At 42.0% G+C, this 17,705-nt stretch overlaps 2 protein-coding genes across 5 annotated transcripts in view; one reads left to right on the forward strand and one right to left on the reverse strand.

Annotated features, from left to right (window-relative positions):
* The window catches only part of LOC140845609 (uncharacterized), a 47,039-nt gene extending 42,187 nt beyond the window's left edge, over positions 1-4,852 (reverse strand). The window contains exons 1-2 of the mRNA XM_073220209.1: positions 4,794-4,852; positions 1,600-2,076 (exon numbers count right to left, since the gene is read on the reverse strand). Of these exons, the coding sequence (XP_073076310.1) occupies positions 1,600-2,076; positions 4,794-4,852 (536 nt within the window). The remainder of the gene's footprint in view (positions 1-1,599; positions 2,077-4,793) is intronic.
* LOC108408551 (serine/threonine-protein kinase TAO1-like) overlaps positions 1-17,705 on the forward strand; it is a 581,472-nt gene that overhangs the window by 3,268 nt on the left and 560,499 nt on the right. For 2 of the 4 annotated variants that reach the window (XM_073229186.1, XM_073229188.1), the window contains exons 1-4: positions 2,033-2,322; positions 3,611-4,276; positions 5,656-5,721; positions 8,781-8,936. The gene's annotated coding sequence lies outside the window, so the exon portion shown is untranslated. Of the gene's footprint in view, positions 1-1,976; positions 2,323-3,610; positions 4,277-5,655; positions 5,722-8,780; positions 8,937-17,705 lie in introns of those variants that run through there. The other 2 variants (XM_073229187.1, XM_073229189.1) reach the window with 2 other exon arrangements.

The following is a 17,705-nucleotide window of genomic DNA, read 5'->3' on the forward strand; positions in this document are numbered from 1 at the left end:
AAAAAAAAATCTACATTTCCTAGCTCCTACTGTCATCATTCAGTATATAAGATGGATCTCTGTACATCCTGAACCATTGTAATTATTGTTTTGAACAGCCAGTTAGCCTAATGCTGTCATTCTTGGTGATTGTGCCCACATGAAGCAGGAATGACATTGTCAACACATGCAAGGCACTTCTGGAAACTGCATCATATTAGTCATTTCTTATTACTTCTATAACCAGTGTATCTCTAAAGCCAAGTTCTTAGAATATTAATGATAGACAAATTTAGAAAGAAGGGATCTGAAAAGCTACTCAGTTCTGAGTGTTCTAATATCATCACAACTTCATTATACTCAAAGCAAGCCAATAAATTTCTTCCAAAGGAAATTTTCAGGACAAAAAACAAAGCAAGATTGTTGGAGATAAGAATTGCTTCTTTTAATGTGCAAATCGGCAATCTTGAATGAGCTCTGAAGATTGTAAAATGAGCTTTAGGCCTGATCCAGGGCAGATGAGTAGCTGCACTTTTCTTTAATGAGCCTGTACAAACTGTACATTAATTTCATTATAAGCTATTTAAGGAGTAATGCAGAACTGAAGACAAAGTATTTCCATTCCACTAATGAAAACAAGGGCTGTAAGGATTAACACAAAGCAGTTCTTCAGCAAATTCAACTACCATGGTTGATCAATGTTGCTTGATTACAGAGTTAGGTCTGCCTCGTTTTCAAGTGATATGCCTTTGTATTCATGAACATGCTAAAAAGAAAAGCTTTGTTCAGCTTAAAGTGAAGGGAATTAGTAACAAAATCTTTTAAGTGGCATTCAGAGCTTATAGCTAATCATATATTCCAGTCCCTTACTTTTGCAATCTTGTTTCCAGCCATGTGACAGTACCAGGGCAGCTCATGAAGGCATTCTCTGTGTCCCTTTCTGCTGCTGTGCCTTACACGTTCCCTCAGAGACTTCTGCAGGACTCAGAGTACAAAATATTATTCCTCATATTCATTGTTTCTATTTTGCTGAGTACTGATGTTTTCTCCCAGGGCTCTCAAGTGGAAGCAAGAAAGTTCCTTAAAAGAAAAAAAATTAGGCCTGCTTCCCGCCCGGCCCCTGGGAGGGAGGGCGGAGGGCGGCCCCGGGCCCAGCCGCGCCGGCTCCGCGAGCACCCAGGGGGCGGGAGCGCGCGGGGGCGCCCGGGCCGCGGAAGGTCCCGCGGGGGCGGCTGAGGCACGGGCCGGGGCTACCTGCAGCGCGGCGGCCCGGACCCCGCGCCCCACGGCGCCGTCCGGGGCCCCGCGGCGGGTGTCGGCGGCGGGCTGCAGCCGGGCCCGGGGCCCTCCCGGCCCAGGCGCGGGCCCGGCCCCACCCCAGAGCGCGCGGGCCGCGGGGCGGGGGCGCGGGGCGTGCGGGGCGGCGGAGGCCCTAGTGCCTGAGCCCGAGCCCAGCCGTTTCCCGCCCACCGGCCGCCCCGACACACGACACCGCCGCGCGCCGCGCCCGCACCTGGGCCGCCGGGCCGGGGAGGGCGCGTGCCGCCCCGCGGGGCCCCCACCAACCGCCGAGCGCCTCCGTCGCCGCGCCTTTCGGCCTCCCGCCCCCCCGGCACCCACCTGCTCAGGCCGCCCGAGCGCCCGCTGCATCCAGCCGGGCCGCCGGAGCCGTCGGGGGCAGCGGAAGGCAGAGGCGGTGCGAGCGGCCCCGGCTGGCGGGACGAACATCCGGCCGGCCGGAACGTCGGCCAACAGCGGCCCCACCCGCGGCGCACATGCCGGGTGACTGACGGGGCTCGGGGCCCCACCCGGCCGCCTGGACGCGCCCCAGCGCGGCGTCCGGAGGCCACTGCGGGCGACGGGCTGCACGCCCACCGTGCCGCCTGCACTCGGTGGTGGCGTGTCCCAATCCCGGGACCTGCGGACGTTATGTCAGCCGCCCGGCCCTTTCTCCACCCCGGAGATCGGGGTTTCTGGCAAGGTGGAGCCTGCGGAGACGGGCAGGCCCTTCTCCGTGACACCAGGCCCGCAGGCCCAGGCAGCTCACCTCTCAGGTTTTGCTCCTGAGACTCTGAACTTACTTTTATTTCTTTCTCTCTTTTGTTGACATTAAGTAAGTTTATCAAACTCTCAGCCCCTTGTCAGAACAGGTGTGGCTTTGTAGGACAGGACCAAGGAGGTGAAAGGCTAGAAAGCTGGAGACTGAAAACAACCGAGCAGGGAGAGAAAATGAAAGAAATCTGGAGAACAAGAAAGAAAGCCAAAGAATCTTGTAAATTGCAGCAAGAACAGGTTGAAGAAAGGAGCCCGCTGGAATTCTTGGAGGAAGTTGAGCAGAAGCAGGTAGAAACGTTGGAGGGCATTTTCCATCCTCGAGGAACATCCTAGAGAAATCAGCCTGCTTTGGGGAAGCCCAGATTGCACGTATTGGGGGCACCTGAAACAGGGCATCCAGGAGTCCTCTCCACAGCCAGCCTCATGTATTGAGGAGCCTCACCTACTCTGTTCAAAAAGGAAACTCTCTTTCCTTGTGTCTTTGGACTGCAAAAGATGCTCGAAGTTAGAAAGAGCCCTCGGGCCGAGATCAGACTTAGCTATTTAGGAACCATTCTAGGGATCCTGTCCGGGAATTTCTGGTCTGGTTTTGTTCCCACTGCCTATGAAATGGCCTGTGAATTGCTTTTGGCTGGACCGTCACTTGCCCCTGGTTAGCTGCTCTGGCCAGCCCAGACTACATGGGCTGAACAGTTGAAGAACCATAAGGGGTGGTTCATCCGCTAGTAAAAATCCCACAGGACTCTGGGCACAGCCAGTTGTCTTCCCCTACATGTAATCTTTTTCCACACCCAACGAGTCCACTTAAGCTCTCTGCACTCCAGTTTCCCTCTCTGGATAACAGCAGCATCTGCCTCATTCTGTTGTGAGGGTTGAATGAGATAATAAAGTCAAGTGCTTAGAACAGTTCCTGGGCATAGTTCCTGGGTGTTCAAACGTTAGCTCATATCATTTCACATCACCTACTATAATTTTCAAGTTACCACTTCACACCTAGGCTATGGATTTTGCCTACTGTGATATCTAGACTCCTCCTCCTGTTCCCCACTCCTTCTGGTATGTCAATTCTGAGATCAGGTTATAGAAGACCTTACAGTTCCGGTGCGTGGGTGTCTCCCCATCTAGGATCATTCACTCTGAGGGAAGCCAGCTGCCATGTCGTGAGCAATCCTGTGGACAGGCCCACGTGGAGTGGAACTCAGGACTCCTGTCACCTGCCACCTGCCACAGGACAAGCTTGCAAGTGGATCCGCCAGCTGCAGACGAGCCTTTCGATGGCTGCGCTTCAGCTTCACTGCGGATTCACATGCCCACCCAAATAACAGCTGTTATTGAAGAACTTGATTTCTTTCAACTAGTTGACATTCTAAAGATGAAACTTCCAGTTTTGCTGAAAAATCAACAACCCTCAGTTTTCAAATCCCCAGATGTGTGACTTGACTTATCCCTGAGAGTGATACCAGGAGAATCCAAACCTCGCAATGACTATATTTTGCATGAGAACCTGCAGTGGATACTTGTGTTGCCTTGTCTAATACCATTATATAACTGACATAGACTTCTGTTTCCTTGGCAGGCTTGCAGTGACTACATTTTGCACAAGAACCTCGCAGTAACTATACTTGGCACGAGAACCTCGCAGTGACTATATTTTGCACGAGAACCTGCTGTGGATACTTGTGTTGCCTTGTCTAATACCGTTACATAGCTGACAGAGTCTTCTGCTTCCATGGCCGGCTCACGGTGACCATATTTTGCACAAGAAACTGCTATGGATACTTGTTTTGCCTTGTCTACTACTATTATAAGTGAAATAGTCTTCTGCTTCCGTGACAGCCTTACGGTGACTGTATTTTGCACAAGAACCTTGCGGTGACTGTATTTCCATGAGAACCTGCTGTGGATACTTGTGTTGCCTTGTCTACACCATTATATAGCTGACAGAGTCTTCTGCTTCCGTGGCAGGCTCACAGTGACCATATTTTGCACAAGAACCTGCTGTGGATACTTGTTATGCCTTCTCTGCTCCTGTCATACAGCTGATAGTCTTCTGCCTCCATGACTGCCTGCTCTCCTGGTCTTCCTTACCTCTCTAAGCAGTCCTTTATATTTCTTCAGGGGCCCGTCATCATCGACTTCTCCTGTCCCACTTCCTGGGGTTCCTAAGCCCATCACTCCGCTGAGTCTTACGACTCTAATGGACTCTGGTGACTTTGTCTACTTGCATTTTTTGTGCCCACAGGTATGTAGACACCTCCCAAATCTGTGCCCCTAGTCCAGACCTCTTCCTTCAAATTTGCGCTTGGACAATAAAATTTCTGATTGACATGCCCACTTGAACATCACACCTGGATGTCAACTCAGCATAGCACAAACAGAATTAATCTTTCCTCCTTTAGTCTAGTCTCTCTTAGTTTGTTATATCAACCCGTCCCTCAAGTTCTCAGTATTTCTTTTTTCTTTATTATCTCTCATCTCATGTCAGTTCTCATCAGGCCAAGTCAATTCTAATGCCTGAATATTTCTCAAATTCATCACAGCCCTTCTAGCTTTGCTGTCTTGGTCCAGGGTCTCATCATCTTTCTGAATTTCTAACTGATCTAGTCTCCTAACTGGTGTCCTTTCTTCCCATTTTATCCTCTCCAAATCCAAAAAAGAGATATATTAACAATTTTAAACCAACTATATTATTACATCTCAAAACCCATCATCTCTCTGCGAGGCGGATCCCTGCCTCCCTCTCCAGCCTCACGCCTCACCTTCTCTCCAGCTTAGGCTTCAGCAGCACCAATAGTTCATTAGCTGCTTGCAGCTCCATGCCGACCGTGCTTTCTCCGCCTGTGTTCAGACCATCGCTTCTGCCTGGAAGGCTCTTCCCTTTTTCCTGCCTGCATTGCCACTCTAGCCCCCACCCCAGACCCTGACCGCCTCTCCTCCACTACAGAGTTAGGTGCCCCTTCTGAGTGCTCCCACAATGCCTGTTATGTACTCCTCACAGCACCTGCTTGATATTTTATAACATCCAGTTATAATTAGGTCTTCTGCCCTACGAAACCTGTACCTTTCTTAAGAGAAAAGTTTGTCTCATTCTTTGTTGTAACCTCAGAACCCAGTAAAATGCCTGGCAGCTAGTAGGAACTTCACTAATGTCTGAGAAACAAGTGAAATAAAGGATTACCTTTACAAAAAAAAAAAAAAAAAAAAAGAAAAAGAAAAAAAATCAGAAAAATTGGGTCATACATTTTTTTTATGATTGATATACACTCTTATGAAGGTTTCACATGAAAAAACAATGTGGTTACATGGTTACTACATTTACCCATATTATCAAGTCCCCACCCATACCAATGTAGTCACTGTCCATCAGTGTAGTAAGATGCCACAGATCCACTATGTGCCTTCTCTGTGCTACACTGTTCTCAATTGGGTCATACATTAAATGCTTTTGGAGAAACAAGGAATCTGTCATTTTATATAAAGAATGATTAATAGTGAATTATCTGTCTGAACTGGGAAATGATGGTGCTGCTTGATTACACCTGGCAGCACCTGGGTGCCTCTGCCTCTGACTTTTCAGACTGACCAATGTGCACAATCCAACTCTGATTCTTACTGTTCTAGGAATCCACCCCCAAAACTAAGGCAGCCTGAGATATGGTCAGCAGAATTCAATGACTTCATCAGCAAGTGAGTAACAACAGAGTCTTTTTAAAAAAACAGAGATACCGTCCCATTGGAACTTTGAAGTGTGCCAAATGCAATTCCTCCATGCTTCTGAATCTCTTATTTTTTATCTACTAAATTTCTTGTCTATTAAATCTCCTCCTTATTTCTTGCCTCTTAAATTGCCCCAGAGCTTTCCATTATTTTCTTCAAAAGAAGCATTTGTAGAGTCTTCTGAATGTTCAGTGAATTCATTGCTGCTCAAATAATGATCCTGGGGTCATGTTTAGTCGCTTAACGATGGCTATGCTTCTGCAGATCTTCATCATCCATGAACACAATCTTCTGTCCACCTGCTTTTTGCAGTTATGCCCTTAGCATCTCCCACCTGCTCACTTACATCTATTTTTTCAGTGATTTAATCCTTCATTTATCTGTTACTAATTCTCATTACAATCAGAGAATTTTCATTGCAATCAGTGAATTAGATAATGACTGATAAGATGCTTGTGCATTTGAGATTCAGTGAACATTTTAATATGACAAATATTTAGCACAAGTGCAGTGCTTACAAAAAATTGGCTAGAAGCTATGAGACAACCATTTCTAAATATCTGCCCACAAATTTTTTTTCATAATCTTTATTATGTCTTCACCTTAAAAAATAAGATAAGGGATTACCCCAGGCTGTAAATGAGGGAGAGGAGACATTAAGATTTGGTGTGTCAAACACTACTCAGATACTGTAGAAAGTGCAAAGATAAAAGGTACTGGCAATACCCATCCATGCTGTCATCATTGGTTTTTCTACCAAGAATATCTTTGTATTACTATAAAGACAAGAGGCTTAGATTTAGGGTTGTGCAAACCCAAGGAAGGTTGATAATCTGCTAGGATTTTTTTTCAGATTTCACTTACCTATATATTACTGAGTATAGTAGTCCCCCCTTATCAGCCAGGGATCTGTTCCAGGACCCCTAGTGGAAGCCTGAAACTACAGAGAGTGCCAAACCCTCTATAGTCTATGTTTTTTCCTAAACATATATACCAATGAAAAAGTTTAATATAGAAATTTCAGTGAGAGATTAACAATACCTAACAATAAAATAGAACTATTATAATAATATACTGTAATAAGAAGTATGAATGTGGTCTCTCCCTCAAAATATCTTACTGTATTATACTCACCCTTCTTTTGATGATGTGAGGTGATAAATGCCTTCATGATGAGATGAAATGAGGTGAATGACATGGCACTGTGACTAGCCTTAGGCTACTGTTGACTTTCTGACCACATGTGTCAGAAAGAGGATGGTCTCTTTCTGGACTGTGGTTAACATGGGTAACTGAAACTGTGGAAAGCTCAGATAAGGGGGAACTACTGTATGTACCACACAATACAGAATATTTAGTAAACTGCAGTCGAATTTCACAGATCCCTTGGGAGAATCACTGGTAATGGAAGGGCTCCCCATGATTCACAATCAGGCGCCATGTCTGCAGATCCTTCCATGCAGATCCTCGGTGACATGAGGTGACTTTGACATGTTTCACAGAGTTTCACCTATGAGAAACAGTTCCTGATTTCCTCCAGGCAGTCAGTCTTCAGTCCTGTGTGCTGTCATTGTATTTTGTTTCTCTTCCAGTGGTAGTATGGCCACTTTTACTTAACTCCTTGTTTAGGTGTCTTTCTCCCCAAATAGACCATAAGCAACCTCAGAGGCCTGAACATGCCTTACTTGTTGCTGTGACTACAGTGCTAGAGTGCCCATACTCCTCAGCCATTCGATAAAGTTTTACTTGAATAAAATGATTTAATATGTGGCAGCTGATACATTGACACAAGTGCTACAGATATCTGAAGCTGACACATTCTGTTAAACTGAATGAAAACTAAGAGCACTTATCTTTAGACATTATCATCCAATTCCTTGGCATATTTTAGCATCTCTGGGAAGTATCATTTTTGTTTAGCTCCAAAAATTAATCACCAAATTGTCCTCCTAAGAGGAGTAACAAAACAGATAAGAAATGTCACTGCTCAAGTCAAGGCATGAGCTTCTTCTTTTTTTCTTTTTCTATATCCCCAAATGGCAGCCTAGCTGACCAGCTTTCTCATAATCCTCTGAATCTCGGGGTTAAAAAGGCATTGGAAATATATTTGGGCCCAACTCCTATCCACAGTGTAAATCCTTCTAGAACATGTGCACTGAGTGGCCGTCCAGTCAGTACCTAATCATCCCTAATAAAAATGACCACACTTCCCAATGCAGCCCATTCTATCTTTGATAAGCCTCGCAGTTGAAAAGTTCTTCCATATGCTGACCTGAAATGTTTCTCTTTTAATTCCACCAACTGATCCTAGGTTTTGTCCCTTGTGATCATTGAAATCTAATCTAAACCCTTTTCCAAATATTTGAAGACAGCTGTCACAGCTAATTCAACATCCTTAAATTGTTCAGTGATGCTGTTTCAGATATTCTCACTCACCATATCTTTTCTCATGACCATGGCTCTGGTTGAAGCTATTAAGAAGTGTGATATGCTGTAGAACATCTACTGTCTGACCTCCAAAAACATCTACTGACATGGAATTTAAACATCCTCAGCACATCAGTCTTCTCAAATGTGTTATCAGTTTTATCATGTAGGAAAACTACATCAATTGAGAAGCCTTTAAAAGCATTTGGGAAGAGAAACTGAGAAGTTTGTTTTAATTTTAGATACGCATTAAAACTGTAATGACTTGATTGTTGCTAATATTTAGCTACTGGCTTGTGAAGGAGACCCTGTAGAGACCAAGTTTAATTATCACTCTGCAAGAATGCTTGCTGGGAGACTGGGGACGGAGCGTTCAGTTGGAAGTTGGTGTCACTACAGCCTAATCACACCCACAGATGTGTGCGCTTTCACGAATATTCCTTTCATTGTATTTCAGTTTAACGTCTTTTCAGATATGCTCCTCGGGTTGAGCTTTGTGAGGAGCATTGCTCTTTTGTGTTAGAGAAGTTTTTAGGAATATGAAAAACAATTTCAAACTCTAACTTATCAAATAATTGCATGTTCTTTTTTTGCCAGTGCAGGTGCTTGACTAAAGATTATGAAAAGCGCCCAACAGTGTCAGATCTTTTACAGCATAAATTCATTACTCAAATTGATGGCAAAGATGTAGTGCTGCAAAAACAACTCATGGAACTCATCGATGTTCATCAGTGTGTGGGAGGCACAGAAAAAGCCAGGTAATCAAATTATATCTTGACTCCAAAAATCTAAAGAACATCTAAAGACTCTGAGTAGTTTTGTAATGCAATAATTGTTAAGGTAAGAAAAGAACTCTGGGGTTTGGAGAAAATGGGGTACTTGTATGAAAAGTGAATGTCATATGTTGGGTTGTATCCCAGTAGGAGTAAAAATCACTGACAGCATTTTTGAAGCAATTTCATCAGAACAAAGAATGTAAACTTCAGTAGATGATTAGTATTGGTATAGGTCTTCTTGTATTTTCTGCTCTTCTGTAAAGTTAGGTAACTTAGATTTGAGACTTTAAAAAGAACACAAAAGTTCAAAGACTTTTTGGTACTATTATGTGTTGGTATCCTTTTCCTTAGTTAAATTATACCCTCAAAGCATTTTTAATATCTTTATTCATACTTCCTGTTTGGATTTTTAATAAACTACTATGTTTAGTTTTTATAATATGGAGTATGTTTTTTACTTATTATAGTTTATATATATGTTTATTATTATTATTATTGTTTTTTATTTTGGTATCATTAATCTACAACTACATGAGGAACATTATGTTTACTAGACTTTCCCCATCACCAAGTAACCCCCACAAACCCCATTACAGTCACTGTCCATCAGCGAAGTAAGATGCTGTAGAATCACTACTTGTCCTCTCTGTGTTGCACAGCCCTCTCTGTGCCCCCCATTATACCTGCTAATCATAATTCCCCCTTTCTTTTTTCCCCCACCTTATTCCTCCCTTCCCACCCATCCTCCCCAGTCCCTTTCCCCTTGGTAATTGTTAGTTGATTCTTGGGTTCTGTGATTCTGCTGCTATTTTGTTCCTTCAGTTCTTTTTCTTTGTTCTTATACTCCACATATGAATGAACTCATTTGGTACTTGTCTTTCTCCGCTTGGCTTATTTCACTGAGCATAATACCGTCTAGCTCCATCCAGGTTGTTGCAAATGGTAGGATTTGTTTTCTTCTTATGGCTAAATAGTATTCCACTGTGTATATGTGCCACATCTTCTTTATCCGTTCATCTACTGATGGGCACTTAGGTTGCTTCCATTTCTTGGCTATTTTAAATAGTGCTGCAATAAACATAGAGGTATATATGTCTTTTTCAAACTGGGATGCTGCATTCTTAGGGTAAATTCCTAGGAGTGGAATTCCTGGGTCAAATGGTATTTTCTATTTTGAGCTTTTTGAGGAACCTCCATACTGCTTTCTACAATGGTTGAACTGATTTACATTCCCACCAGCAGTGTAGGAGGGTTGCCCTTTTTCCACAACCTCGCCAACATTTGTTGTTGTTTATCTTTTGGATGGTGGTGATCCTTACTGGTGTGAGGTGATATCTCATTGTGGTTTTAATTTGCATTTCTCTGATGACTACCAATGTGGAACATCTTTTCATGTGTCTGTTGGCCATCTTAATTTCTTCTTGGGAGAACTATCTATTCAGCTACTCTGCCCATTTTTTAATGGGATTATTTGCTTTTTGTTTGTTGAGGTGCTTGAGCTCTTTATATATTTTGGATGTCAAGCCTTTATTGTATATGTTATTTATGAATATATTCTCCCATAATCTACGATTCCTTTTTGTTCTATTGATGGTATCCTTTGCTGTACAGATTTCAGCTTGATACAGTCCCACATGTTCGTTTTTGCTTTTGTTTCCCTTGCACGGGGAGATTTGTTCATGGAGAAGTCACTCATGTTTATGTCCAAGAGATTTTTGCCTATGTTTTCTTCTAAGAGTTTTATAGTTTCATGACTTATATTTAGGTCTTTGATCCATTTCAAATTTACTTTTGTGTATGGTGTTAGGCAATGATCCAGTTTCATTCTCTTACATGTAGCTGTCCAGTTTTACCAACACCAGTTGCTGAAGAGACTGTCATGTCCCCATTGTATGTCCATGGCACATTTATTGTGTATTAATTGACCATATATGTTTGAGTTAATATCTATAGTCTCTATTCTGTTCCACTGGTCTGTGGTCTGTTCTTGTGCCAGTACCAAATTGTCTTGATTACAGTGGCTTTGTAGTAGAGCTTGAAGTTGGGAAGCGAGATCACCCCCATTTTATTTTTCTTTCACAGGATTGCTTTGGCTACTCAGCATCTTTTGTGGTCCCATATGAATTTTAGAACTATTTGTTCCAGTTTGTTGAAGAAGGATGTTGTATTTTGATAGGGATTGAATTGAATCTGTAGATTGCTTTAGGCAGGCTGGCCATTTTGACGATATTAATTCTTCCTAGCCAAGAGCATGGGATGAGTTTCCATTTGTTAGTGTACTCTTTAATTTCTCTTAAGAGTGTCTTGTAGTTTTCATGGTATAGGTCTTTCACTTCCTTGGTTAGGTTTAATCCTAGGTATTTTATTATTTTTGATGCAATTGTGAATGGAATTGTTTTCCTGATTTCTCTTTCTGCTAGTTCATTGTTAGTGTATAGGAAAGCCACAGATTTCTGTGTATTAATTTTGTATCCTGCAACTTTGCTGAATTCAGATATTAGTTCAATAGTTTTGCAGTAGAGTCTTTAGGGTTTTTTATGTACAGTATCATGTCATCTGCAAATAGTGACAGTTTGACTTCTTTTTACCAATCTGGATTCCTCATATTTCTTTGTTTTGTCTTATTGCCGTGGCCAGGACCTCCAGTACCATGTTGAATAACAGTGGGAAGAGTGGGCATCCCTGTCTTCTTCCCGATCCTAGAGGAAAAGCTTTCAGCTCTCGCTGTTCCGCATGATGTTGGCTGTGGGTTTGTCATATATGGCCTTTATTATGTTGAGGTACTTGCCCTCTATACCCATTTTGTTGAGAGTTTTTATCATGAATGAATGTTGAATTTTGTCGAATGCTTTTTCAGCATCTATGGAGATGATCATGTGGTTTTTGTCCTTTTTGTTGATGTGGTGGATGATGTTGATCGATTTTTGAATGTTGTACCATCTTTGCATCCTGAGATGAATCCCACTTGGTCATGGTGTATGATCCTCTTGATGTATTTTTGAATTCAGTTTGCTAATATTTTGTTGAGTATTTTTGCATCTATGTTCCTCAGGGATATTGGTCTGTAATTTTCTCTTTTGGTGGGGTCTTTGCCTGGTTTTCGGTATTAGAGTGATGCTGTCTTCATAGAATGCATTTGGAAGTATTCCCTCCTCTTCTATTTTTTGGAAACCTTTAAGGAGAATGCTTATTATGTCTTCTCTTTATGTCTGATAAAATTCCATGGTAAGTCCATCTGGCCTGGGGGTTTTGCTCTTGGGTAGTTTTTTTATTACTGATTCAATTTCATTGCTGGTGATCGGTCTTTATAGATTTTATGTTTCTTCCTTGGTCCATCTTGGAAGGTTGTAATTTCCCAGGAAGTTGTCCATTTCTTCTAGATTTTCCAGCATGTTAGCATATAGATTCTCATAGTATTCTCTAATAATTCTTTGTATTTCTGTGGGGTCCATTGTGATTTTTCCTTTCTCATTTCTGATTCTGTTGATGTATGTGGATTTTCTTTTTCTCTTAATAAGTCTGGCTAGGGGCTTATCTATCTTGTTTATTTTCTCAAAGAACTAGCTCTTCGATTCATTGATTTTTTTCTATTGTTTTATTCTCCTCAATTTTATTCTTCTCTGATCTTTATTATGTCCCTCCTTCTGCTGACTTTGGGCCTCATTTGTTCTTCTTTTTCCAATTTCGATAATTGTGACATTTGACTATTCATTTGGGATTGTTCTTCCTTCTTTGAATATGACTGGATTGCTCTATACTTTCCTCTTAAAATGCTTTCGCTGCATCCCACAGAAGTTGGGGCTTTGTGCTGTTGTTGTCATTTGTTTCCATATATTGCCTGATCTTTATTTTAATTTGGTCACTGATCCATTGATTATTTAGGAGCATGTTGTTATGCTTCCATGTGTTTGTGAGCCTTTTTGTTTTCTTTGTACAATTTATTTCTAGTTTTATACCTTTGTGGTCTGAGAAGTTGTTTGGTAGAATTTCAATCATTTTGAATATACTGAGGCTCTTTTTGTGGCCTAGTATGTGTTCTATTCTGGAAAATGCTCCATGTGCACTTGAGAAGAATGTGTATCCTGCTGCTTTTGGGTGTGGAGTTCTGTAGATGTCTATTAGGTCCATCTGTTCTAGTGTGTTGTTCAGTGCCTCTCTGTCCTTACTTATTTTCTGTCTGGTGGATCTGTCCTTTGGACTGACTGGTATGTTGAAGTCTCCTAAAATGAATGCATTGCATTCTGTTTCCTCCTTTAACTCTGTTAGTATTTGTTTCACATATGTTGGTGCTCCTGTATTGGGTGCATATATATTTATAATGGTTATATCCTCTTGTTGGACTGACCCCTTTATCATTATATAATGTTCTTCTTTATCTATTGTTACTTTGTTTGTTTTGAAGTCTATTTTGTCTGATACTATTACTGCAACACCTGCTTTTTTCTCCCTATTGTTTGCATGAGATATCTTTTTCTATCCCTTGACTTTTAGTCTGTGTCTGTCTTTGGGTTTGAGGTGAGTCTCTTGTAAGCAGCATATAGATGGGTCTTGCTTTTTTATCCATTCTGTTACTCTGTGTCTTTTGATTGGTGCATTCAGTCCATTTACATTTGGGGTGATTATTGAAAGATATGTACTTATTGCCATTGTAGGCTTTAGATTCATGGTTACGAAAGGGTCAAAGGTAGCTTCTTTACTCTCTAACTGTCTAACTTAACTCACTTATTGAGCTATTATAAACACACTCTGATGATTCTTTATTTCTCTCCCTTCTTATTCCTTGTCCTCCATTCTTTATATGTTAGGTGTTTTATTCTGTACTCTTTTGTGTTTCCTTTGACTGCTTTTGTGAGTAGTTGATTTTATTTTTTGCCTTTAGTTAGTATTTAGTTGGTCTGCTTTCTTTGCTGTGATTTTATTTTCTCTGGTGACATCTATTTAGCCTTAGGAGTGCTTCCATCTAGAGCAGTCCCTCTAAGGTACCCTGTAGAGGTGGTTTGTGGGAGGCAATTTCCCTCAACTTTTGCTTGTCTGGGAATTGCTTAATCCCTCCTTCATATTTAAATGATAATTGTGCTAGATAAAGTATTCTTGGTTCAAGGCCCTTCTGTTTCATTGCATTAAATATATCATCTTCTGGCCTGTAAGTCTGATGATAGCCTGATGGGTTTTCCTTTGTAGGTGGCTTTTTTTGTCTCTCTGGTTCCCTTTAATACTCTGTCCTTGTCCTTCATCATTGCCATTTTAATCATTATGTGTCTTGATGTTGTCTTCCTTGGGTCCCTTGTGTAGGGTGTTCTGTGGGCCTCCATGGTCTGAGAGACTACTTCCTCCCCCAGTTCGGGGAAGTTTTCAGCAATTATTTCTTCAAATACACTTTCTATCCCTTTCTGTTTCTCTTCTTCTGGTACCCCTATAATGTGAATATGGTTCCATTTGGATTGGTCACACAGTTCTCTTAATATTCTTTCATTCCTGGAAATCCTTTTATCTCTCTTTGCCTCAGCTTCTCTGTGCTCCTATTCTCTGATTTCTATTCCATTAATGGCGTCCTACACCTCATCCCGTCTGCTCTTAAGTCTTTCTAGAGATTGTTTTATTTCTATATTCTCCCTCGTAACTTGATCTTTTAGCTCTTGCATATTTCTCTGCAGGTCCATCAGCATGGTTATGACCTTTATTTTGAATTCTTTTTCAGGAAGATTGGTTAAATCTATCTCTCCAGGCTCCTTCTCAGGGGTTGTCTGGGTAATCCTGGACTGGATCCAATTCTTCTGCCTTTTCATGGCAATAGAGGTAGTTGTAGGCAGTTGGGATGTGTGTCAGCTGGGAGAAAAACATCCCACACATGGTGAGCAGCTTCTGGTTTTATTTCCTGAGCTGCTGCAGGTGGAACAGCCGTCTGGGCAGCCCAGCGTCCCGCGGGGAGGGGCAGGTGTGCTGGGTGTGCTCTCTTGCGAGAATGGTGACCTTTCATTCCCTGTCCCAGCTTCCTTTGTCTGTGCTGGGCTGCTGTGCACCAGTGGGACATCTTAGTCTGGCCAGGGCAACTGTGGAGGAGGCTCTGTGCGGTTGCTGTGGGCACGGTGTCTCCCGTGGCCGCTCCCCTCCTATAGCGGGGCCGCACCAGAGGGAGAATGTATGGGAGGCTGTTTATCGCCATGAGGGGTTTCAGAGCTGTGCTGTTGCCCAGGGGATTAGGACACCTGGAATTCCCCAGGATTCCCAGCTGCTGGGCTGAGTGTGCTGGAATGCTGCCATCCACCTGTGAGGCCCCTGTCCCTTTAAGACTTTCAAAAAGCACTTGCTTTTCTTTTGTCCCAGGGGTTGTCAGCTGTGGGGACCTGCTCACAGATTTTACTGTTCTGTTTCCCTAATATCCAGCACACCACGCAGTGTGTGTCTGCGCTCCCCATGCGGATGGGTAGGGCTGGGTGTTTAGCAGTCCTGGGCTCCCACTCCCTCCCTGCTCCAACTCCTTTCCTCCTGCTGGGGAGCTGGGGTGGGGGGAGCGCTTGAATCCTGCTGGGCTGTGGCTTGTGTCTTACCCCCTTTGTGAGGTGCTGAGTTCTTGCAGATGTAGATGTAGCCTCACTGTGTACTGTATCTTCTGATCTCTCTTTTAGAATTAGTTGTATTTGTTGTATTTTCAAAAATATATGTTGTTTTGGGAGGAGATTTCCGCTGATAACGTAACGTCCTACTCACGCCGCCATCTTGGCTCCTCCTTCAGCAGGGCTCAACACTCTCTCTTTTTTATTTAAAAACTTTTAAGTTAGGCTCCATTCTTGATATTTTATATTGTCTAATTCACAATCTCTTTTGGGACAAATGTGTATAATTTCATTGGTGATTTGCTATCCCTGCTGATAAAGAATGCCTTTGGTAGTTTGCATAGTTTTAAATTAATAGTCATGTTGAATGTGTGAATTACAATCACCACTGGGCACACTCTAATGTAAACTAAGAAATACTTTTCAATGGCTAAGGTACTATTAGGAAATGACTTTTATTATGGGCACCTGATTGCATTAGGCCATTTTGTAGTTATTTCCACATCCTCTCCTATGTTTTTCCTGTTTATTCATGTTTCTAATTTTGTCTCATTTCTGAATTCAACACATTACTGTTCCATTCTTCCAAATTGTTTAGTTTTGGCTCCTATATATGTTTATTTTTAAGAAATTTAGAAGATACAGGATATAGAGAAGTGTATAACAAAATAAATCATGCATAACATTTTAATCTGTTGCCTTCCTGTAGCTGACTCTGAAACAGCACAATTCTGAGTTGCACAGGTCCACTCATAGTTGTGTTGTTTTCAATAAATATAATGGAAAGTATTTTGAAGATTTGTGACAATTTGAAAAACATGTCTTTTCTCTAGCTGACTTTATTGTGAGAATACAGTATATAATCCATATAACATACAAAATGTGTATGAATTGATTCATTATGCTATCAGTAAGGCTTCCAGTCAAAAGTAACCTATTGGTACTTACGTTTTGGGGGAGTCAGTTGTAAAAGGGATTTGTGGCTGCATTGGGTGTTGGCCTGCTAACCCTTGCATTGTGCAAGGGTCAACTATACCAGGGAACTGTAATGGGGAGGGTAGGCATTGGAAGAACAAGAACTTCCTATTTTAAGGAATGCATACAAGAACTTCCTATTTTAAGGCAAGGCCTGAATAGAACAAGCCACTCATAACTTACCCAACTGTTTGGAAAAGTCAAGATGCATATGCATGCTGCAGTTGCTTCGAGAATATATTCAAACCATGGGAACATGTTTTTCCCCCCAGGAGTTGAAATTGACAATGTTAGAATGTAAGACTGAATCAGTGAGAAATTTGAATTATAAAATTTTTTAAAGTTTTACTCCTGAATCCACTCTTACAGTTTTCAGTTATCTGATTTAATGGGAATACATAAGAGCCATTTGTGATTGAAATGTAGTATTCAGCATTCTTAACTAAAAAGAATACAAGCCAACAACTTCAGAAGAAAACCGATTTAGTGAAAATTACTGGGTGGCTCAGAGAACTGAGAGGAAGGCATAGAGCCAGGCTTGGGCATGAAGCGGAGGAAGCAGGGTGCCTTAGATATGCTTCCTGAGCACCGGCCTGGTAAGAGGCTGCCTTGGTGCCCACCCTCCCTGCACTTGCTACAGCAGCACTGGTTTCTTGAATGCACAGCCACTACCAAATATTTGTAAACTGACCTTGAACTTTGGGTCCCTCCCTCGAGATTCTAGATTCCATACAAGACCATGTCATCCCCAAGCTTAGATGACAGGCCCATGGTGCAGGTGAAAAAAATGCAGTGAGAAATACTGGTTTTCCCTCACTTCCAGTTCCTGTGTGAGGCAGAGTCCTTACAAGCATCTGGGAATTTCTCGCCACAGAGGAAGGGCATTTTGAGCTGCTGAAGCAGTGAATACCTGTTCGGTAAAATATGTAAACTGGTTCCTAAAATTCTTTCTTTCATATATCTTGAACATTTACCTAAAAGTATTTTCACAGCTATGACTTACACTCCTCATAACAGTGGAAAAACCTAGCCTAGAATCTGAGTGATAAACTCCAAGATAAAATAGCTTTTTGTGGTAGTTACATTATTAACACATTATCATTTAAAATTTGTTTTATATAGAAAGAGAAATCACTTGAATATTTTACTTGATACCCTCGATATGCTAGTGGTGATTAACTTTGACATGTAATAATTGTATGGAAGCAAAAAGGAATATTTA

Source organism: Manis javanica, chromosome 2, assembly GCF_040802235.1.
Source record: "Manis javanica isolate MJ-LG chromosome 2, MJ_LKY, whole genome shotgun sequence".
NCBI lineage: Eukaryota > Metazoa > Chordata > Mammalia > Pholidota > Manidae > Manis > Manis javanica.